Source organism: Leucopleurus acutus, assembly GCF_964270905.1.
Source record: "Leucopleurus acutus genome assembly, chromosome: 20".
In the NCBI taxonomy this organism is placed as follows: domain Eukaryota; kingdom Metazoa; phylum Chordata; class Mammalia; order Artiodactyla; family Delphinidae; genus Leucopleurus; species Leucopleurus acutus.
Window position 1 is genome coordinate 55,010,801 of NC_139162.1, and position 23,889 is coordinate 55,034,689.

Sequence of the window (23,889 nt, forward strand, 5' to 3'; positions counted from 1 at the left end):
CTCGCCGCAACTAGAGAAAGCCCCTGCGCAGCAACGAAGACCCAATGCAGCCAAAAATAAATAATTTTTTTAAAAAATGCAGACAGCAATATTTATCTATCTGTTTATTTGCTGCACCGTGATGCATGTGGGATCTTAGTTCCCCGAGCAGGGATTGAACCCTTGCCCCCTGCAGTGGAAGTGTGGAGTCTTAACCACTGGACTGCCAGGGAAGTCCCGGGCAGCACTATTTTATACCACTGAAAATTTATAGAATTACCATTAATCTAGAGCGAAAGATGCTGATTACCTCAAGAAAGAGGAAGGTTAGAATCATGATGAATCATCATGAAACCTTTCTGTCTATACCCACAAACTCCCATTTTTTCCTTGAAAGCAGGGATCTGAAACCCTACTGTAGGAAGCAGAAGATTCCAGGAGACATTCTACAAATGAAGGAACCAAAACCCTGTGGGTGAATAAAGAATTCTGGAAGGAAGCTATCCTCACCCAAGGAGACCAGGTTCCTATAGTTCTCTAACATCACATCCCTGTACAATTCCGCTGGAGGGAGTACAGGCATTCTCACTCATCCCGAGAAAATTCTATGGTCACATCTCTGAATGTCAACAGGCCCTAAAATAAAATGTGCATTTGTTGAGTCACAACAGGAAGAGTTCATAATTTGGCCCAAGAGAGTATTAAAAGAAGCAGTTTGATTTAGGAGAGTGTCTTGAATTATCCAATAAAATAATTTTTACACAGTAATATTCTCTATTGTATTTCTAACTCCAAGAAAAGATGACATACGATCCACAAAACCACTATAGGGACTATAATTATCTGGAAGAGAAATTATAAAATGATGGCATCAACACAGGCATTGCATTTCTGAGTGTTGTACTTTTATTATACAGGATAAATTGTGTATCTTTCTCAGTAAATATACATGATGAGTCAGAAGTAAAACTTTCCAATTTTAATGTGTGAACAAGCAAACTGGAGATACTGTTAAAATGCAGAATCTGATCCAGGAATTCTGGGGTGGGGCCTGAGTTCCACATTTTTAACAAGTTCATTTTTCACTAGTGATGCCAGTGTCTCCGGTCCATGTACCACACATTTTGATAACATAAAGGTAGAACGGCAAGGTAAGAATTTATAGTTAATCTTGAACTGAAAGTGTTTTATGGATTTCACAGGCCTAATAGGATAGTAAGCACACCAACAACAATCCTTTTTGAATATTTACTATATACTTTCTAGTTTGTTTGTTTTTTTTTTACATAGCATTGAATGCACCACATAAATAGTTTAAGAAACATGACATTACTGTTCCTCTTTTCTTGAGCATATTTGTCAACCATTCAGTAAATGTTAGAGCCTGGGTTTTACTCCAGTTTACCTGAACTAGAAGTTATCTGCAAAGAACACAAGTACACAGAGACAATCCTAATGAATGTTTATATCAGTGTCTGTAATTAGGAAGAATAGAAATAAGAAAAAATGTATCGGATAATGTTAACACAATGTACACAGATATACATAAAAAAGGCGACTTTGTACATATCAAAAGTTATATAGAAGAAAATATTCATAGCAATGAAATTAGTATTATTTTTTACTGAGTAAATCTTATAAATCTATTTGTGGAAGATATCCTTTGTATTTTTAAAATACACTATGATGCAAACGTGTACAATGATATAAAATAAATTAGAGCTATTGGTTCTGAATCTTTTATTTCTTTACAGATCTTTATAATTTGTGCTGAGCTATATTTATGAATATTGACACCGTTGAACATATATTAGTAATACTATCCTCGGAAACTTTTTGGAGAACACAAAGAAATGATAAAGAAGAGTATGTCTGTAACGTGAGCATGGAGTATAATGGGAACTATCCAAACCCAGTCTTGACTGATGAAAACCTCCGCTTACAAACTCAATATCTCTACTAAACACAGTTGAGTGCTCATATTTCAAAGCAAACTAGAAGCAAAGAGAAACTAAGAAGAAATGGAGTTGCCACATTAACTGGGACATCCCTCACTAAATCTTTCCAAGACCTTTATTAAAGAAAAAAGGGGGAAAATAGGAACTTCATAGTGCAGGAACCTGGCAGAAAACACCTGAATCAGTGATCAGGTATAATTGGGATAAATTGGTTTCAGGTGACTGAAACACTCAGGAGGACACATTGTCACTGCTTGGGTATTTTTGGCAAAAATAAGGAAATCTGAAACTATCTTGAAAAAAATGTCAGTTTTATGCAAATTTCAATCCATAAATACCTCCCTTGTTCTGTATTCATAATAGTGCATTTAAATAGAAAGTCTTTGTTACCAATGTAGAGAACAGTCTATAATTTTTTTCAGAACTTTCTAAGGAATTTTGGACCACTAAGATCATCCTGTTTATACGTGCATTTTCTTAATCCTGTTCTAAAGAGATGATGTTGCATCCAGATGTAACCGCTCCACTTTCCCCAAATTCAGTAAGATACCAACACCCAACCCCATCCCAATGGGAATCTTGGGTACTAATGCCTTCCCATGTTCATCTCTCACAAAGGGAATATTTTCAATACTTGAAATTCATTAAATCATATTGAGACTTCTTCATGCTCTACAGGGAGCTTGGATGCAAACAATAGAGAGAAGGCTCTGGGACATAAGGGAGAAGTAGTCTAAAGACATGATCTTGACTATCATAAGAATAAATGTTTAAAAGTAAGTAGTTGAGGGGCTTCCCTGGTGGCGCAGTGGTTGAGAGTCCGCCTGCTGATGCAGGGGACGCGGGTTCGTGCCCCGGTCCGGGAAGATCCCACTTGCCGCGGAGCGGCTGGGCCCGTGAACCATGGCCGCTGAGCCTGCGCGTCTGGAGCCTGTGCTCCGCAACGGGAGGGGCCACAACAGTGAGAGGCCCGCGTACCGCAAAAAAAAAAAAAAAAAAAAAAAAAAGTTGAAAACAACCTCGCTAGGCAAGAACACCAAAAGTAGATAATTAAAGGTTTGCAGGTTCTCGATCCATGACATTTCAGGAGGAAAAGCAAAACCAGCCTCTGACCCAGGACAGGACACTTACCTGAGAAGCTGCCATTCCTCCTCTTCTTCCTCCTGCACTGGGTCCTTTTCTCGTCAATTTTATGTTGAGGAATCACACCAGCATCTTGAGAATATGCCTTCAACGGCGTCAGCACAGCTCCTTCACCTGCTCCCAGCACAGCCACAGGCAGAAGGACCTTGAAATGCTGAAAAAGCCAACCTCTCCTGTCCTTCATCTCAGGAGAGATTCAGGAACAATCAGCTCCTACATGGAGACCAATCCATGAGTTTTTCTTTGTTGTCTACACTTCTTCTCTCTTCATATAAATGTCCCAAAATTCTGCTAACATGGGGTATGTGAGCTTCACCGACTAGCCCCTTGAAAGCCGACGCAGAGCAAAACTTACTGCCTCTCCTTGAACTGAAGCTTGCTCTGAACTCTCACAAATATACCCAGAAGCCCACGTACTTAACCCTGGCCTCACCTTAGAATCACCTGGAGCACTTAATTAAAATAACACTGATGATCCCACAGGACTAATAGATGGATGCTGTGGGGAGGGCACAGGTGATGTTATTTCTTAATACTGGTCATCTGATCCTAATGGGAAACCAGATGGGAACCACTTAGCTAAACATTTTTTTCTGAACCTTGAAAATGAATACAAATCTCTTTGGGATCAGGACCCCATTCTAAGAAGTTGTGAATCTGCAGGTTTGAGGTGGTGCCCATGAAATGACACCTTTAACAAGTTTCCTGTTGGTAATGATGTCCCTCCCCCAAGACCCATTTTCAGTAGCACTGACCTAGAGATATCACACAACACACCTGAGACCTCTGAGTAGTGTGAGGATTGGGGGCGGGAACTTCTAGAAGCACAAGGTCTGTCGGCCTGATTCTCTGAGAAGCTTTGAACATTGTAAGTTTGCTTAAATAGTCCCAATAAACCTTGATTGGTAAGCAGGACTCCCAATTTTGTTAAGTTTCATGAGCTACTCTCACCGGCAGACATAACACTTTTTCATATAGATGTTGAGATCAAGCCATCTGAATGGCCAACAAACAGATCACGTATATGGTGAAAACTTGGGACGTGAAAGGACGGAGGTACTCAGGCTACATCCTATTCTATCACGCCCACTGCTGGCAGACAGTGAGGGAATCGGTCTCACTAACACTCCTCTACCTGCACTTCTCCGTAATGAGGATACACCCTCTAAAACTCATAAATCAGGGAAATACATCATGGTACACATCAATTCCTGCTATAAATTCTGAAGCAGCAAAAAATAACAGGATGTTGAATTCATCTAAAAAGTCTGTCTGCTTTGTTATGGTAGCTTCCTCCCCTGGCGTGAACCCTTTCCGAAAACAATAAGTTGAATATATTTTGGGTTTTCTTTTTTTTTCCGAAGTGGTCACCAGGGATTTTAACATCTGAAAATGTCAGATGCTCTAGCAATATTACAATGACCAAGTGTGTAAAAGGATTCAAAGGGCTAGTTGTGGGAGGCTACCATGAAGGGCTGCCTAAGGGAACAGGGAGGTTTCATTTTCCTTGGGCTCTTCACCCTGAGATCTCTGTTGCCTATTTCTCTTTGTAGCTACCACCATCTAGAGAGTGACCAGGATAAGAGGCTTCACTCTATCTGCCCATGAGTGCAACCATGCTTGACCGCACAGTCCTTGATGCTTCCAGACTCCCCTGTTCCTAGTGTCCCCTCCATTCATGACACAGCATAAAATAGGACGGTGACATGTATAACTGTACAAAACAAGCTAAAATATTTCAGTTTCCCCCTACCTCATAATTCCAATGAATAGATGTAGCTTTTTGATGAATACATCTGAAGTCGGTATGTAAGTATAGTGAGGTATCAGAGTACACCAAGAAGACAGTAACTACACACAAATACCAGCAAGATGCATTTCTGTTTAGTTTCAAGCACTCTATTGGCTAACTGCAGCTCAGCCAATAAACTTGCAATATTTTTGAATCACCCAAAACTCTACATCAATGTTGGTAACTCATTGATCTTTACTCCTTCCACCAGTAAGAAAACAAACAAAAATTAAGGACATTTAGGCTGCCTGTTTCATCCTTACATTTTATAATCAGCTGTATTAACATATAGAACAATAGAAGGCACATATTTCCGCCTCACACACTATTTGGACTAGAGAATTTGCTACTCTTTACTGGGACTATTCTCCTAGTCCTCAACCAGCTCTATGAAGAGGCTTTATTCACTGTGTTTAAGGAAGTCACGTCTCTAGCTCCCCACCTCCACCATAAACCTCCAGAGGGCATAATTGTGTCTTCTATCCCCCACAGTCTGTGTGTCCATAAATATTCTTCACGTTGAACTGAACAAGGTGTGAGCAAACAGGAAGTGCCCTGGTGGCTATTGGAAGGGGAGTCTTCCACTGGTTCATTTAAAGGGGAAATATTACCTGTTGCTGCAGGTGATAATTAGGGTTTATTAGAGTGAAGAGAAAAAGAGAAGAAACATTATCCCCTCTAATTTGCATTTTTTTTTCGTCTTGGAGAAAATGGAAAAAAAGAAAGTTATGTCTCTTTGGGTATCCCATTATCACCAAAGAAAAGAAATTTGGAGAATCTGGAAAGAAATTTGAGGTGTCTTTGATTTTACCATATTTGCAAAGACATGTTAGCCTGATAATTTCATGGGTTTGGGCAAAAATAAATAAAATTTAAATGCCTTAATATGATACAAAATACTTTATCTTTCATGACATAACAGGCAGCTAGAGTTTCATGATTAGCTATGTTCACCTTGTCCACCCCGAATTCCACAGGGTGATGCAAAGAGATCCAGGTGGATGCTGTGCATGGGAGAGGTTTGGATCACAGCTGAGGATTCCTTAGTTCAAGATACCCCAATCTCTTAAAATGAGTTGCAAGCAATCCTGCCCAATATTTGATCAGAGGGAGTCATTATCTTTATTATATTAGTTAGACAATTATTCTGCCCTGTGCCCCAGTGAGAGACACTACTTACATCTTCCAATTCAGTGTGGTAAAAAATTCTTGAACAGAGAATGTAAGCAGACATTGTTTCTGTCAAGGACCTGAAACTTACTACAGATGAGAAAAAGCAAAGCCTGGTATATTATCCCTCTGGACAGAATGTTTAATTAATCCAAGTAGTCTACTGCCTTTGCTTCTTTTTTAATATGTATATATAAAATAGTAGACACTTGATTCTGCAAAGATTTATGTGCTAGGGAGCCCCTGTTGCTTTGAACCAAGGACATAATGAATGTAACTTTCCTTACCTGTGTATCTAATAACATGAGACCTACCTGTTACAGGTGACCAGTTGGCCATATGTACTAACAGAGGTACATAAAAGAAAGAACAGCAAATTACTAAATGTCCCAGAAGGTGACAAAAACCGTACTTCTTGACAAGTTTATTTAATCCAGTGTGGTAGAAAAGGCACAGCTCAATAAATGTATCATTTAAATTTAGAAAAAAAGAAAAGAAAATCAATAAGGCAACAATGGCCTTAAATGACACAATATACCAGTTGGACTTAGTAGATACATTACAGGACATTACATCCAAAAACAGCAGAATATACATTATTTTCAAGTATATATGAAACATTCTCCAGAACAGATCACATGTTAAGCCACAGAAAATATAGGTCAATATCTGTAATGAATATAGATGCAAAAATCCTCAACAAAATATTAGCAAACTGGAATCCAACAATATATTGAAAGGATCATACACCACAACCCAGTTGAATTTCTTCCAGGGTCACGAGGATGGTTCAACTGTCACTATTTGCAGATGACATGATACTTTATATAGAAAACCCTAAAGTCTCTACCCACAACTATTAGAACTAATAAATGAATTCAGCAAGTTGCAGGATACAAGATTAATATACAGAAATCTATTGCTTATCTATACACTAATAATGAACTATCAGAAAGCTAAAGTAAAAAAAAAATCCCATTTAAAATCACAACAAAAAGAATAAAATATCTAGGAATAAACTTATCCAAGGAAGTGAAAGACCTATATTCTAAAAACTATAAAACACTAGTGAAGGAAATTGAAAATGATACAAAGAAATGGAAAGATATCCAGTATTCATGGATTGGAAGAATAGTGTTAAAATAGCCATACAACCTAAAGCAATCTACAAATTTAAGGCAATTTCTTTTTTTTTTAAATAAATTTATTTACTTATTTTATTTATTTTTGGCTGTGCTGGGTCTTCGTTGCTGCCCGCCAGCTTTCTCTAGTTGCAGAGAGCGGGGGCTACTCTTTGTTGCGGTGGGCATGCTTCTCATTGTGGTGGCTTCTCTTCTTCTGGAGCACAGGCTCTAGGCCTGCAGGCTTCAGAAGTTGTGGCACATGGGCTCAGTAGTTGTGGCTCGTGGGCTCTAGAGCGCAGGCTCAGTAGTTGTGGCACATGGGCTTAGTTGCTCCGCGGCATGTGGGATCTTCCCGGACCAGGGCCTGAACCCATGTCTCCTGCATTGGCAGGCAGATTCTTAACCACTGCGCCACCAGAGAAGTCCTTAAGGCAATTTCTATCAAAATACCCATTACATTTTTCACAGAACTAGAACAAATTTATGTGGAACCACAAAAGACCCTGAACAGCCGAAGCAATTCTGAGAAAATCGAACAAAGCTGGAGGTATCACACTACCTGACTTCAGACTATACTACAAAGCTGCAGTAATCAAAACAGTATGGTAGGGACTTCCCTACCATACAAACAAACGAGACCTAATTAAACTTAAAAGCTTTGCATAGCAAAGGAAAACATCAACAGAATGAAAAGACAACCTACTGAATGGGACAAAATATTTGCAAATAATATGTCTGAAAAGGGGTTAATATCCAAAATATATTAACAGCTCATACAACTCAATATCAAAAACAACAAGAACTCAATTAAAAAATGGGCAGAGGACCTGAATAGACATTTTTCCAAAGAAGACCTACAGATGGCCAAAAGGCACATGAAAAGATGCTCAACATTGCCAATCATCAGGGAAATGCAAATCAAAACTACAGTGAGATATCACGTTACACCTGTCAGAATGGCTATGGTCAAAAAGACCACAAATAACAAATGTTGCCAAGGTATGGAGAACAGGGAACTCTAGTACACTGCTGATGTGAATGTAAACTGGTGTATGTAGCCATTATGGAAAACAGTATGGAGGTTCCCCAGAAAACTAAAAATAGAACTACCCTATGATCCAGCAATTCCACTCCTGGGTATACATCTAAAGAAAATAAAAACACTAATTAAAAAAGATACATGCACCCCAATATTCATAGCAGCATGATTTACAACAGCCAAGATATGGAAGCAACTCTATGTGTCTATCCATAGATAAATGGATAAACAAGATGTGGTTTATATATTCAATGGAATATTACTCAGCCATAAAAAAGATGAAATTTTAGCTATTTGCAACAACATGGATAGACCTGGAGGGATTATGCTTAGTGAAATAAGTCAAACAGAGAAAGACAAACACTGTACGCTGTCACTTACATGTGGAATCTAAATAAGAAAACAAATGAATAAATATAACAAAATGGAAATAGACACATATAGAAAGAACAAACTAGCGGTTATCAGTGGAAGGAGTACTGGGGCAGGGGCAAGATAAGGGTTGTGGATTAAGAGGTACACACTACCATGTTTAAAACAAATAAGATACAAAGATATATTGTACAGCACAGGGAATATAGCCAATATTTTAATAACTTTAAATGGAGTATAATCTATAAAAATATTATATCACTATGTTGTACATCTGAAATTAATATAATATGTAAATCAACTAGAATAAAAAATAAAGAAAAGATTAGAATAATCTAGGGAAATGCCATCCCTACACAAAAATGCATAAACAACTGAGAGTATTGGTTTATGTTAAATGCCTCTGTGTTTCACTTGGTCCCATTAGAAGATCAATAAAACCTGTTTGAAAAACAACAACAAAAACAATTTATGGGAGGCAGGTAAATCCCCAGCATAGAAACTGAGCTCTTTCATAGTAGAGGTGTTAATAAGATGGGATGAGATCTTAGCACAAAATTCGTAGGCACCTTAGAAAGTAAATATGAGTATTACTGACTCACAGCAAATAGACCTAAATTAAACTAATACATAAACAGTATAAAACAGCATGATATACAAAAAGAGAACACTTACTGAAAGATTTCTTGGCCTTCCTTATTGCAAGCAATGCCTGTATCATAATTGATGGAAACCAGGTATGTCAGCCTAAAATATGCCTCTTTGACATAAAAGTTACTTTGAGCTGAAGGCAGTTAAGAAGCGGTAAACATACAGAAAGATCCCCCTTCTCTGTCCAAAGGCAGGAACTAAATTCTTCTTTTAATGGAGATAGACTCTTACCAGTCCACAGATGGCACCAGAGGAATCTGCAAACAAACCTCATTAAATGAAGATAAGGATTACCAGGCCCTAACTGGACTATCACTAGCCCATTGCGCTGTCAGTACTTCACAAATTTATCCTTTCTTTGTCTAAAAGGTATAAAAGCTTCCTGCTCTGGTTACTTCTTCAGGGCTTCATTCTCTTCTGAAAGCTCTCATGTACATGTAAAAATTTAATAAAATTTGCATGCTTTTCTCCCGTTAAAATAATAATAATAATAATAATTTTAAAAAGAAAAGAAAAGAAAAAAGAAAAGAAATCTGAACGGCTGGTAGGTCTCCCAGCATTTACAAATTCTGCGACTCTGAAATACACTCCCTCCCAAGTCACAGCTCCTCTAGAGGCAGGGCGAGAAGCCTTCCGAAGGCCTGTGTATTACCTAAGGTGCGAACTACATTTCCCAGAAGTCTCTGAGGCACAGCTCTATTAGTGCCGTTGTGGAGTTGCATGCTGGGAAAGAGAGGCCGTGCGTTTTTCAGCTCCGCGGATTCCCGGGTTTATGGACTACGTTTCCCAGAGGGCTCTGGGGCACAGCCCCATTAGCAGCTCGGGGAGTTGCATGCTGGGAGATGCACTTTCTGCCAGAAGGATTTTTATTGAAGCTTTGGTTTGCCGGTGACTCTGTCCGGAGGTAACCTCCACGCCGGCGCTCCCTCCCGACGCCGTCGGTTGTTGGGCCCCAAGCGGTGAGTAATTAGCATCCCATGAGGAAAACAGCGGAATACGGCGAGCGATGGCGATGAGGGAGAAGGAGAAGAGGCCCGAAACGGAGCCTCGGCCTCTGGCTTCGGGAGCGCTGCGGAGGAAGTGCGAGCGTGTGCGTGTGTGTATGTCTGTGTGTGTGATCAGGGGCTCGGCCATGTCTGCAGACTGAGATGTGCGCGTGGGCGTCGGTGAGGGAGACAGGCCCGGTCCCTGTGTTTGTGACGCACTTGCGCGTGAGTGTGTGTAGCGGGGGGACGAGACGCGGCCCCTCGCCGTTTGTGTGCGTCCTGTGCGTGTGAGCATCTGTAGCGGTGACGCGGCCGGGCTGTGACTCCTCCACTGTGCTGTGTGAGTTACATGCGTGTGGGCTCTGCGGGGGTGGCGGGGCCCAGATGTGTCCCCGAGGCTATGAGATGTGCCGTTGCATTTCTGTGGGGTTGGCGCAGCCGTGTACCATGTCTCTGGCGTGGGCGTCAGCCAGTGTGGCAGAGCCTAGGTGTATGTGATTGTTCAGCTGTGACAGGTGCAGGACTGTTCTTGGGTGTGTGGCCCCGGATTGAGTGTGTAGCTCTGATGTCTCTGCTGCTTCCTCTCCCTTCACGTTCCAACCATGCGGGTACTTGTTTGGGCACAGTGGCCCCAAAGGAAAGTCAGAGCCTGAATGCTGTAGTGAAAATGACAAGAATGGCACAGACATGGTTATGAGATGGCAGCTTTGGAGCTAGAGGTGCTCTCCATCTAAAATTCAGGCTGCCTGAATGACAGAATGGAAGGGCCTCCGGAATAAGATTCTTTTTTGGAAAGGAGAGGTCCCTGACCTAGGAGGTGGGGGTACCCCAATTCCTAGAGTCTAGTTTCCACGAATCTCTGAAATACTCAGATGTGGGTGCCCTCTTATTTCTGATTGGTTTTAGATAAGACATGGGAGCAGGTGTGGCCTCCGAGGGCATTTTCGGATGTAGTCTGTGCTCCAGAAAAGTCCTAATGTCTCATTCTGACCTCTCTTTCCTCCAGGCCAGCTGTCCTCCAGAAAAAGCATCCCAAGGAGAAAGAATCATCATCATCACAGATCTTGAAATCAAGGTTCAGATGAGTTACCTTCTTGTTCAGTAAATGATTTGTGTTTATAGCACTTAAGAATATTTGCTTTCCTTGCCCCGAAATGTCCTTTTTAATAGTGACTTGACCCAGTAATTTCTTCCCAAGAGGTGTGACAAGAGTCGTGAATGTGTATTCCCCATTGACCAACCGTCTCAATGAGTACTCACATATTCAATAAGCAAATTGTTCACATCCTCCTGTGTGGTCTTCCAAGACTCTGCTAGGATTGAGGAATACTACTGGGAGGTGAATGTTAGCACGTTTAGTGTGTGATTTGCTAAGGAGGATATTAAATTTTTAGGTGGAATCAAAGGCTAGATATCTTGGTCTTTTCCACAGGGCTGACTTTCAGAGCACAGTAAGAAAAGAGAAGGTTTGATTGTTTTAGTCAGTTAATGACAAAGTTACCAGCTTTGTGAGGCTTTTTTTTTTTTTTTTTTTTTGCGGTACGCGGGCCTCTCACTGTTGTGGCCTCTCCCGTTGCGGAGCACAGGCTCCAGACGCGCAGGCCCAGCGGCCACTCCGCGGCACGCGGGATCCTCCCGGACCGGGGCACGAACCCACGTCCCCTGCAGCGGCAGGCGGACTCCCAACCACTGCGCCACCAGGGAAGCCCACAGCAAGGCTTTTAAGGGTGGGGTTTGAGCAAAGGTCTTTGTCATCAAAGGCAAGGATTTTTTTTTTTCAGTAATCAATAAATAGAAATTTGTTGTATTAGCCAGGTCTTATTTGAGGTCTGACAGTTTCCATATGTTTCGGTTATATCTTTGTATGAACTGTGAGAAGCAGTATGGTTTGATGCTGATTACAAGTTTTGGATCCAGAGCAGGGTTTGGCAAACTTTTTCTCTAAAGGGTCACATATTAAATATTTCATGCTTTGTGGGCTATGTATGGTTGCATATTGTTGTTCTTTCATAGATTTTATTTTTTAGAATGGTCTTAGATTTAAAGAAAAATTGCAAAGATAATACAGAGAATTCCCAGGTACCCTGCACCCAGTTTCTTCTATTATTAACAACTCAGTTCTGAACCATTATCATTAACTGATGTCTTTGCTTTATTCAGATTTCCTTACTTTTTACATAATGGTCTTCATCTGTTCCAGGATCCCGTCCAGGATACCACATTACATTTCGTTGTCATGTTTCCTTAAGGTCCTCTTGGCTGTGCCCATTTCTGACTTCCATTGTTTCTGACGACTGTGACATTTTTAAGTGGTACTGGTCAGGTATTTTGTAGGATGACCCTCTATTGGAATGCGATGTTTTTCCTCATGATTAGACTGGGTTTATGGGTTTGGGGGTGGAAGATCACAGCAGTAAATTACCACTTTCATCACATCATAGCAAGAAGACATACTATCAACAAGATTTGTGATTGGTGAGGTTGAACTTGATCATCTGGCTTAGGTAGTGTTTGTCAGTTTCCTCCACTGTAAAGTTATTCCTTTTTTTCAAAGACTGTGTCCCCCTGAGTGACGACTGCATATTTCAAAACCCCAAGTACTAGACCCTTGTCACTCTGACTCTGCTTCTGTCCTCACATCTTTCTCTCCTCTTTCATCCCCCTTACTCACTTTTGAAGACCCTCGTGATTACACGGGGCCCACCTGGCATAATTCAGGATAATCTCCCTATTTTAAAGGTCAGATGATTCAGGACTTTAAGTCCCTCTGCAACCTAACTCCCTTTTGCTGTGTAACGTAACATATTCACAGGTTCCAGGATTAGGACGTGGACATCTTTGGGAGACTGTTCTTTTGCCTACCACAGACCTGTCTATTCAAAGTTCACTTAATGGCTGCAACATACCTGCCCCCTCATAACTGTAGTCCTTTTCTTTGTTAATTTTTTAAAAAAATTTGGGACTATCTTAAGGTATATTTCTTTTTTTTTTTTTTTTTTTTTTGCGGTACGCAGGTCTCTCACTGTTGTGGCCTCTCCCATTGCGGAGCACAGGCTCCGGACGCGCAGGCTCAGCGGCCATGGCTCACGGGCCCATCCGCTCCGTGGCATGTGGGATCTTCCCGGACCGGGGCACGAACCCGTGTCCCCTGCATCGGCAGGCGGACTCTCAACCACTGCGCCACCAGGGAAGCCCCAAAGCCAAATTCTTAATCCATATTTCCCCAACAGGGAGCTGGCCAGGAATCCTCCCACTGAAATTTCTGGATCTGACTTCAAGACAAAAAATAAAAGTTCCTCTGTCCTGTCTGTGCAGCTGGGTTTCCTGGGATTTCAGGGAAAACTTGTTTTGTTTTTTTCCAGAATCCTTTTAATCTTCAGATGTGCTGTGTTTATGTGGGGGGCCTTGTGGGGGAAGAAGATGAGCATTCTTTGGAAGAAAAGATGGAGGAGTGAAAAGGTTGTATTAAGTCATTTGGGGACCAAGGTGCACTTATTTTAATGCCTCTTTTTCCTTGTCTAGATCTGGCTTCTCTGGATTTTGTGTCTTCAGTAAAGGAGACCCCAAGAGGACCGATCAGTTCTTGAATTCTAAAACCATGGCCCACGTAAGTATGTTTTTCTCTTTCCTTCTTGAATTGTGATATTTAGGTCCTGTGGATACTTCTTTGAAATATTATGAAGGCTCCTGCCCAAGTGAGTCCCATCCAAGTACCTACTTCCCAGCTCTTCCTGTTCCAGTGAATAATAACGCCAGATAGCCTATTGCCCACCTCTGTGACTAATGTGCACTTAACCCTTGAGCTAGTTACTCAGTATCTCTTACGTACTCACTTTTTTGTCAAGAGTAATTGGAACAATGGAAGCAGAAACTACCTCTGGAGAAATATTTGAGTCCAGTCTACGATTTGATGAGTTGGAGACATTGGTCCCATTTGACCACACGAGAAAACTAGAATTCCTCCCTCATCTCCACTGATCTTTTTCCCAGGCAGATAAGAGGGAACATTCATATTCTTTGGTCTCAGTCTTAGTGTGTAGTGAAAGCTCACACTTTATGAAGCTTTTAGAATTGCGTAGAGCTGTGATGAGGGCCTGTGGACTCAGAGATCATGTTCCTGCCAGGGGACCCGGGAGATAAATTTTGTTTTGCACAGACCTGTCTGTATGCTCCTGAATCATTTGATACCAGTTTCCTCTAAATCAGGAACAAAGAAAAGGCAAGGCTAGCGGATGGTAACAGGTAAGAAGGTCATTTCATACAAGAGTAATAAATGATCATATACTCCTGGAATCGGGGAAACTTTAGACATTTTGCTCAACCTAAGTGTGTAACTATCATAATTAAATCTAATCCTTCTCTATGACGGAATAAAAAAATGCTTTTGTCATTACAAAGGTGGACTGCTTAAAAGATAACCTGGCAAAATGATGAACCCGAGACTTGAAAACATTCAAACATGCAAAGCCGATTTTCTAAGATAAAAGATCTTATATTACATTTGGGAAGTAAACCCCAGACATTTTTTTTCTTTCTCCTTAAAGAGAAAAGGATGCTGTAAGAATCCATGCTTGCTGAACATTCATGAGACAGGCCCGTTAGCAGGCTCTGTGCTTGTGCAACAGAGGAAAACTGGAATTGGCTTATCCATTTCCTGACAGGTTGGCATGATTAAGAATTCCCCAGGGGCTTCCCTGGTGGCGCAGTGGTTAAGAATCCGCCTGCCAAGGCAGGGGACACGGGTTCGAGCCCTGGTCCAGGAAGATCCCACATGCTGTGGAGCAACGAAGCCCGTGCACCACAACTACTGAGCCCGTGCTCTGCAACAAGAGAAGCCACTGCAATGAGAAGCCTGCGCACCGCAACGAAGAGTAGCCCCCGCTCGCCGCAACCAGAGGAAAGCCTGCGCACAGCAACAAAGACCCAACACAGCCAAGAATAAAATAAATAAAGGGCTTCCCTGGTGGCACAGTGGTTGAGAGTCCGCCTGCCGATGCAGGGGACACGGGTTCGTGCTCCGGTCCAGGAAGATCCCACGTGCTGTGGAGCAGCTGGGCCCGTGAGCCATGGCCGCTGAGCCTGTGCGTCCGGAGCCTGTACTCCGCAACGGGAGAGGCCACAACATTGAGAGGCCGGTGTACTGCAAAAAATAATAATAATAAAATAAATAAAAATTTTTTTTAAAAAAAATTCCCCAGGGTGTAGGTGGTTTCCCCTGCAGCAGGAGGGGCTTCAGCCACAGTCGTGTCCTCACTGACCCCTCCCCATACCCCAGGCTTTTAATCTACTCGCTGTATCCACCCCTGCACAGAGCGTAGCCCTTCCTCCCCCCTCCTCCATCTGGAAACTCTGTGCTTTCGTTTCATCAGGGACGTGTGGGTTTGCGTTTCCAGGGTTTGGTGACATTCTCCGATGTAGCCATAGACTTCTCTCAGGAGGAGTGGGCATGTCTGGACTCTACACAGAGAGACCTGTACTGGGACGTGATGTTGGAGAACTACAGTAACTTGGTCTCGCTGGGTAAGTTGCCTGTCTCAGATAATCTGGACTCTGCTCCCTGCAGTCAGCTCTCTCCTTTCAGGACCACCTTTCAAGATACTAGTTGAATTTCTTTCTTCCTGCACCCAAGGGATGTTTTGAGCTTTGTCCAGTTGGAAATGGGCGTTACACATGCACCTTCACCTCCTCATCCATCAGTGATCTTCCCATCTCTGTCTGGCCCCTCCTGTAATTACCTCTCTTCCTTACTGGCCAAAGGACTGATTAGAGTTATTTAATTTATTAGAATAAATGTATTTATTTTATTTCATGACCATCTTCAAAGAAACCAAGCTTCATGCTGTGAGCCTATGTTTACACCCAAATTGCTGTCGATGGTACTTTGGGGACCCACCTTTAGGGGAAATGGCTCTACACAGTGACTTGATTTTCTCTGGCAAACCAGACTCTATGTTTGATGTAGAGGTGGGATGAATGAACAGAATCTGTAAAACCACACTGAGCACATTGCATTCCCTACACATTGTACCCGAAGTGAGGTTGAAAGTTATAATCTATGAATTCTGAGTTAAATATTGGATGATAAATATGTAAGGAAATTTCTTGTTTTTCTATTAGCAAAATAACAGCCATAATATTAATGGCTAATAAATACTGTGCTTGCCCTGCACCAGAAAACATTCTGAGCCTGGTGTGTATGTATATGTACAAATACGTCTCATTCCGTTGTCACAAGTTTATGAGCTAGGAAATTATTACGTCTAATTCGTAGATGAGTATACTGGGGCACAAAGTGACTTAATCAAGGAAGCAGAAGCAAACCTGGAACCTAAGAATTCTGGCCCCAGAATCCATACTCTCAACTGCCCGGTTCTGCTTGCCTCCAGAAGTTTAAATAAAGACCTTTTCGGGAATTCCCTGGCGGTCCAGTGGTTAGGACTCGGCACTGTCACTGCTGTGGGCCTGGGTTCAATTCCTGGTCGGGGACCTAAGATCCTGCAAGCCTCGACACAAGACCAAAAAAGAAACATAAAAATAAATAAAATTTTTTAACTTCTTTAAAAAATGAAGTAAATGTAAAATAGAATAGAATAAAATAGCCCAATTTTCCCTACCCATCTGGTTTCCTGTTTGTCCTTCAGGCCTTTCTCTTTTCCTGAAGTCAGTTTTAGGTTGTTACACAAATTTGACTAAAGCGCAATCAGAAAACCTTAAGCCAGTTTTCTCCTAAGTTCTACATCATGTGGCATTTCTGTTTTTGAAAGCAAGACATCTCATTTCTAAACCAGACACAATTGTCTTATGGAAGCAAGGGAGAGAGCTTCGATAGTTGAGGAGAAAAGACACTAAAGTGGTGCAGAGGAGAGCGACAGCCAGCCCGGCTCGGGAAAGCCATCATTACCACAAGCGGCCCAGCTGGGCAGGGGGCAGCTGCACCCCTGAGGTGTTTGCAGAGCTCCCTACAAAGGTCTCAGGCCCAAGGCCTCTGAGGAAGAAGTCACCGCCTTGAACTTTATCTTCACCCCATTCCCTTCTCAATTTGTTTTCCTTCTACTGTTTCAGCCCTACTGAGTAGCAAGGGCGTAGGAAACAGGACCCTGTGCCATTCAGTTTCTGAAACTTGGTTATCCTAGCTTCATGTGCTTTTTTCCTTTGTATCTGTTTTTTGGTGATACTGCTTCCTGGGTTCTCTGTTCTTCCATCACGAAGCAATATCTGCTTCTGTCTCTTTTGATGCTGTGTTAGCAGTCACTGACACTCAGTACCTAGATTCAGTATTTCATTGGGGGTTCAAAATGGTGGTATTCTATCATTGCCTCTTCATTTATTCACTATAAATAATTCTTTGAAGAGAAACTGACCCACCTGCTAATTGGTTGTGTAGTGGAACTGCTCATATTGGATAAGAAAGATGAAAACTTTGTTCTTTAAAGAAAAAAAAACTATCAGTTTTTATAACAAAGGGCTGGTTTCCTAGCATGCTCCAAAGTTGGCCATTTAACATTTTTTAGTATCTGAATGAACTCATGAATTTAAACATGTTTTACAATCCCTTGAGTTAGCATCCTTTTTTTTTTTTTTTTTTGGCGGTACGCGGGCCTCTCACTGCTGTGGCCTCTCCCGTTGCGGAGCGCAGGCTCCGGACGCGCAGACTCAGCGGCCATGGCTCACAGGCCCAGCCGCTCCGCGGCATGTGGGATCTTCCCGGACTGGGGCACGAACCCGTGTCCCCTGCATCAGCAGGCGGACTCTCAACCACTGCGCCACCAGGGAAGCCCCTAGCCTCCTTATTGATGCTCAGATTTTTCTAAACATTTCCTCCTGTTTCATAATTTTTATTATTAAATTTAATTTTACGCACATCTTTTGAATGTTGGATCTTTGTATCCAGAATTACTTTTAATGATATTACTTGTGTTTTTGTGTGTATACACAACTATCCAACTGTATCTTTTTATTTTCCTACAGTAGTTCTAGATTTGATTTTCTTGGTTTTCCAGGTTTGTCATCACATCTATAAATTGTACTTTTTCATCTTCATTTTTGAGATTTGTCCCTCTAATTTTTTTTTTTTTTTGCTTAATTGTTTCAGCTGGTAGGAAACAGTAGCGCTGATAATAAGTGCCTTTTTTGTTTGATTTTAGCAGGGATGTCTCCAGTGTTTCCTCGTTAAGTATTGTGATGCTAGACGTGGAATCTAGATTTTAATAAGAGCCCTAGGTGATTCATATTTTTCCCACTGGAGGAGTTTTATTTCTGTTAGAGAAGGTTTTAGTTTATGATTAGGTTTGTTTTTGTTTTCTTAAAAAGAAACAAAATATGTTGGGGTTTTTGGGGTTTTTTGTTCGTTGTTTTTTTCAGATTTGGAATCACCATATGAGACCAAGAGTCTACCTACACAGAAGGGCACTTATGAGATAAATTTTTCCAAACAGAACTCAAATAGAAAAAGTAAATCCCTTGGCCTTGACTGGATGTGTGAAGGTGAGTTTGAAGGACCACAGGCCCCACAAGAGGGATATATCAATCAAATCAACTGTGGGAAAACGCCCACTTGCAGAGAAAATACCTCTGTCCGACCACATCAGAGACTTCATAACAGGGAAAATTCCTATGAATGTAAGGAATGTGGGAAGGCCTTTAGCCGAGGCTATCAACTTACTCAACATCAGAAAATTCACACTGGTGAGAAACCCTACGAATGTAAAGAATGTAAAAAGGCCTTCCGTTGGGGTAATCAACTTACTCAACATCAAAAAATTCACACTGGTGAGAAACCTTATGAATGTAAGGACTGCGGGAAGGCGTTTCGGTGGGGTTCAAGCCTCGTTATTCATAAGAGAATTCATACGGGTGAGAAGCCCTATGAATGTAAAGACTGTGGGAAAGCCTTCAGACGCGGTGATGAGCTCACTCAGCATCAGAGATTTCACACCGGTGAGAAAGACTATGAATGCAAAGACTGTGGGAAGACCTTTAGCCGAGTGTATAAACTAATTCAGCATAAGAGAATCCACAGTGGTGAAAAACCCTACGAATGTAAAGACTGTGGGAAGGCCTTCATTTGTGGTTCCAGCCTCGTTCAACATAAGAGAATTCACACCGGTGAGAAGCCCTATGAGTGCCAAGAATGTGGGAAGGCCTTTACTCGCGTCAATTATCTCACTCAGCATCAGAAAATTCACACTGGTGAGAAACCTCATGAGTGTAAGGAATGTGGGAAGGCCTTCCGCTGGGGTTCGAGTCTCGTGAAACACGAGAGAATTCATACGGGTGAGAAGCCATATAAATGTACAGAATGTGGGAAGGCCTTTAACTGTGGCTATCACCTTACACAGCATGAGAGAATCCACACTGGTGAAACGCCTTACAAATGTAAGGAATGTGGAAAGGCCTTTATTTATGGGTCAAGCCTAGTCAAACATGAGCGAATTCATACAGGGGAGAAACCCTACGAGTGTAAAGAATGTGGGAAGGCCTTCAGTCACGGCCATCAACTTACACAGCATCAGAAAATTCATACTGGTGAGAAACCCTCTGAGTGTAAGGAATGTGGAAAGGCATGTAAACGTGTAGACCATCCTCCAGAACATCAGAGAATTCATGCTGTTGAGAAACCTTTTGGGTACAAAGAGCATACAGAGGCCTCTATTCAACATTCATTTCTTCCACGACAAGAGGAAAATCCATGATAAGACAACGCAAGAAAGCCTTCACTGGTCCCTCTTCTGCTTATAGAATATCAGAAGTCATATGAGAGGTGAATTTGGAGTATTGGAGAAATCACTTTTTCTTATTGATCACAACATACTCAGTTGTAGACTATTTTCTACTGGATAGGTTAGTTTCCTGAATGCGTAGAAACCTTCCAATACCATTTCATCTCTGTCGTATTTCAGATTTGTTCTAAGGTAAAACTCTGCTAATGGAGCATATGTGGGAGAGCTTTTCTCGTGGTACATACAGCTACCCGTTTCCATCACCATCCCACCTCTTTACTCCCTGTGAGGCACTGAGAAAATCAGCTATTACTCTCTGTGCATTATCTGTGAAATGGCGATAATCACACCTACCTAATACTGCTGTTGTGGTGATTAAATGAGTTTGGTACATGTAAGCTCCTTGAACGTGTATCTGAAATGTTGTGTAAGCTCAATAAATATTAGCTGTTTTTGTTGTTCTCATTACCATTAACCTTGCTATTAGTGAATTTTTACAAGAAGACCCCCTGCGGGTGCAGTGAGCTGAGAAAAGACTATCAAACTTCTAGAAGAAAATATGGGGAATTCCCTGGTGGTCCAGTGGTTAAGACTCCGCACTTCCACTGCAGGGGGGCACAGGTTTGACCGCTGGTTGGGGAACTGAGATCCCACAAGCCGTGCGGCGCGGCCAAAAAAAAAAAAAAAAAAGAAAATTTAGGAGATTATTGTCACAGCATTGGAGTAGGCAGCATTTCTTAGTGTACAGAAGACATTAAACAAAAAATAAAAAGTTATTATGTTCGACTTCATCAAAAGTACAAAGTTCTGATCATCAAATGACACCATGAAGGCGGTGAAAAAGCAAGAAGACTGGGAGAAGATATTTACATAAACCTGACAAAGGATTCACAAAGAAAGGATAAAAAGAATCCTTCAAGTCAATAATAAAACAACAAATCAATTAAAAGGTGGAGGGAGACTTACATAAGCACTGAAGATCACCAAATGGCAAGTAAGTAGGTGCAGATGTGTTAAATGTCATCACTCAAGGATATGCAAAGTAAAATAATCACGTGATGTCACTAGACACCAGAATGGCTGACGTTAAAATTGCTTATAAGCCAGTGTCTTTGTTCAAACATGGCCTGTTCAAGAAGGAACAGCGGCTTCCCTGGTGGCACAGTGGTTAAGAATCCTCCTGCCAATGCAGGGGACATGGGTTCGAGCCCTGGTCCGGGAAGATCCCACATGCCGCGGAGCAACTAAGCCTGTGAGTGACAACTACTGAAGCCCGCGTGCCACAACTACTGAAGTCCATGTGCCTAGAGCCCATGTTCTGCAACAAGAGAAGCCACCGCAATGAGAAGCCCACGCATCACAATGAAGAGTAGCCCCCGCTCGTCGCAACTAGAGAAAGCCTGCGCGCAGCAATGAAGACCCAATGCAGCCAAAAATAAATAAATTTATAAAAAAGAAGGAACAGAATCAGCACTGGACCTCTCCAAATCCTGGACTTCCGCAACAGGGATGGGAAGGTGATACTCAAGGGAGGCAGGTGGATTTGCCCTCGGGAAGGGGCCAGGGCCCAGGATCAAGTCCTTGAGAGAGCTCAGGGAGCAGACTCTGGAGGACCTGAGCTGTCTTAAGAGGGTCAGTCCTAGAGTGAAGAAAGTGGGTTGTCTTGGAGAAAGGACTTGAGCCCATGGTGGGGAATCTAAGAGTATGGGTGGGAGAGGACTAGAGCCCATGGGAGTGAGTTTGAAAAGCTAGGGGTGGGGCTGATGGCCATGGGAGGGCCTGGTGCATTAGGAGGGAGAGGCTTGATCTCAGACAGGTCCTGGGAGACTGGAGAAAAGGAGAGAGTCCAGGAGGGGAGCCTCTGAGAGCTGGAGAACTTGAATGCTATCCATGAATGTGGCCTGGGAGATCTAGGGTGGGTGCTACAGCCAGTGGGAGAACTGTGGCACAGGGGATGCCAGTGTGGTTAGAGCCCAGAGGATGCCTTATGAAGGCCGACAGAGGGTTCAGAATCAGGTTGACGTAGGCCTTATGTTTGCTTTATCTCAGGGTTGGGGTTACATTTCAATTCAAGTTACTCTGTCCTTGGGTTACGTATACCTTAGTGTTAGGGTTAGGCTAAGGATTTGGATTCTCGGCAGGGAGGGAATGAGGGAACGTGGAACATATTTGGGGAGAGGGATGCCAGACATATACAGACCATTCCACCAACAACAGAACACATATAGAACATTCTCCAGGATAGACCCTTTGTTAGGCCACAAAATAATCTCAACAAATTGAAAAGATTAAAAGCACAGATTGAAACCTGACCACAATGTAATGAAACTAGAAATCAACAGAAGGAAAACAAGAATACTATATGGAAATTAAACCACACACTCTTAAGCAACAGATGGGTGAAAGAAGAAATCATAAGGGAAATTAGAAAATACACAGGAGTGAAAGTCAAAACAAACCACAACTTACAGGATGCAGTGAAAGGCACGCTCAGAGGACAGTTCACGGCAGGAAATGCCTACATTGAAAAAGAAGAAAGACCTCAAATCAATAAACTAACTCCACATGGTAAGAAGCTAAAAAAAAAGAACAAAAACCAAAAGCAACAGAAGGCAGAAAATAATAGGGATTAGAGTAGAGAAAAGCGAAATAGAGAATTTTTTTAATGATACGAAGAATCAGCAGAACCAGAAGTTGGTTCTTTGAGAAGATGAACAAAATGAGCAAAGCCTTAGCTAGATTGACCAAGGGGGGAAAAAGCTATGCAAAGAGAAGTCAAAGGTCACTAGAGATGCTTCCAGTCTCTTCTAGGTATGTGTGGCTAAAGTGAAACGTCACAAAAGCAAAGCAACTTGAACGCATTGACATTGCAAATAAATAGAATAAACGTGTGCATTCGGTTACACCAGACCAGGGTTCGCCAGAGTTTTTCTGTTGAGGGCCAAATAATAAATATTTTGGGTTTTGCAGGCCACATATGCTCTGGACCACATGTTCCTCTTTATTTTTATTGTTATTATTTTTTTACAACCTTTTAAGAATAAAAACCACTCAGCCTCTAAACCAAACAGAATCAGGGCCACGGTCAAAAGATTTGAGCTATGGACCAGAGTTTACCTGACTGCTGCACTAAACCAATAGGTAAGCTTGGGAAAAGATTCTAGGTCAGCATTCTCCAGTTTGGTAACAAACAGCCACATACAATCTTGAGCACTTGAAGCGCGGCCAGGTGGTAAAGTAAGTGTAAAATACACCCTGAGATTTGAAGACTGTTCAGAAGTAAAAAAGGTCAGATATCTCATGAGTGAGTTTTACATGATACGTTTAAATGATAACATTTTGGATATCCTGAACTGAATAAAGTAACTGTGTCTGTTTCTTTTTCCTTGTTTAATGTGATACCAGGAATACTTCAATTACCTGTGTGGATGTCGTATTTGTTTCTTCTGAAATTTGGCAACATTTTAAACGTGCATGTCTTTGACTCAACATTCCCACTTAAAAGAATATACTATTTTACAGCATTAATTAAAATTTTTCAGGGCCTCTCTCGCCTTCTGAGACGGCCCACACTCTGTCTGTGGAGTGTGTTTCTGTCTGAATAAATCCACTTCTTACCTATCACTTTGTCTCTCACTGAATTCTTTCTGTGATGAGACATCAAGAACCTGAACTTCATTAAGTCCTGAGACCAGGTGTGTGATCTCAATTTACAGACCTTGGGGGCTCCCCTGGTGGCGCAGTGGTTGAGAGTCCGCCTGCCGATGCAGGGGACGCGGGTCCGTGCCCCGGGTCCGGGAAGATCCCACATGCCACGGAGCGGCTGCGCCCGTGGGCCATGGCCGCTGCGCCTGCGCGTCCGGAGCCTGTGCTCCGCAGCGGGAGAGGCCACAGCAGCGAGAGGCCCGCGTACCGCAAAAATAAATAAAGACCTTGGGTTCAAGTCCCAGTCTGGG

General features: G+C 42.1%; 1 protein-coding gene across 1 annotated transcript; it reads left to right on the forward strand.

Annotated features, from left to right (window-relative positions):
* The first annotated feature begins 10,120 nt into the window (after window positions 1–10,120).
* Window positions 10,121–20,926, forward strand: ZNF331 (zinc finger protein 331). Its single transcript, XM_082863531.1, has 5 exons — window positions 10,121–10,187; window positions 11,221–11,289; window positions 13,737–13,821; window positions 15,608–15,734; window positions 18,576–20,926. Exons 3-5 carry the CDS (start codon window positions 13,813–13,815, stop codon window positions 19,904–19,906), a joined length of 1,467 nt encoding a protein of 488 aa, XP_082719657.1. The 5' UTR covers window positions 10,121–10,187; window positions 11,221–11,289; window positions 13,737–13,812; the 3' UTR covers window positions 19,907–20,926.
* The last annotated feature ends 2,963 nt before the right edge of the window (window positions 20,927–23,889 follow it).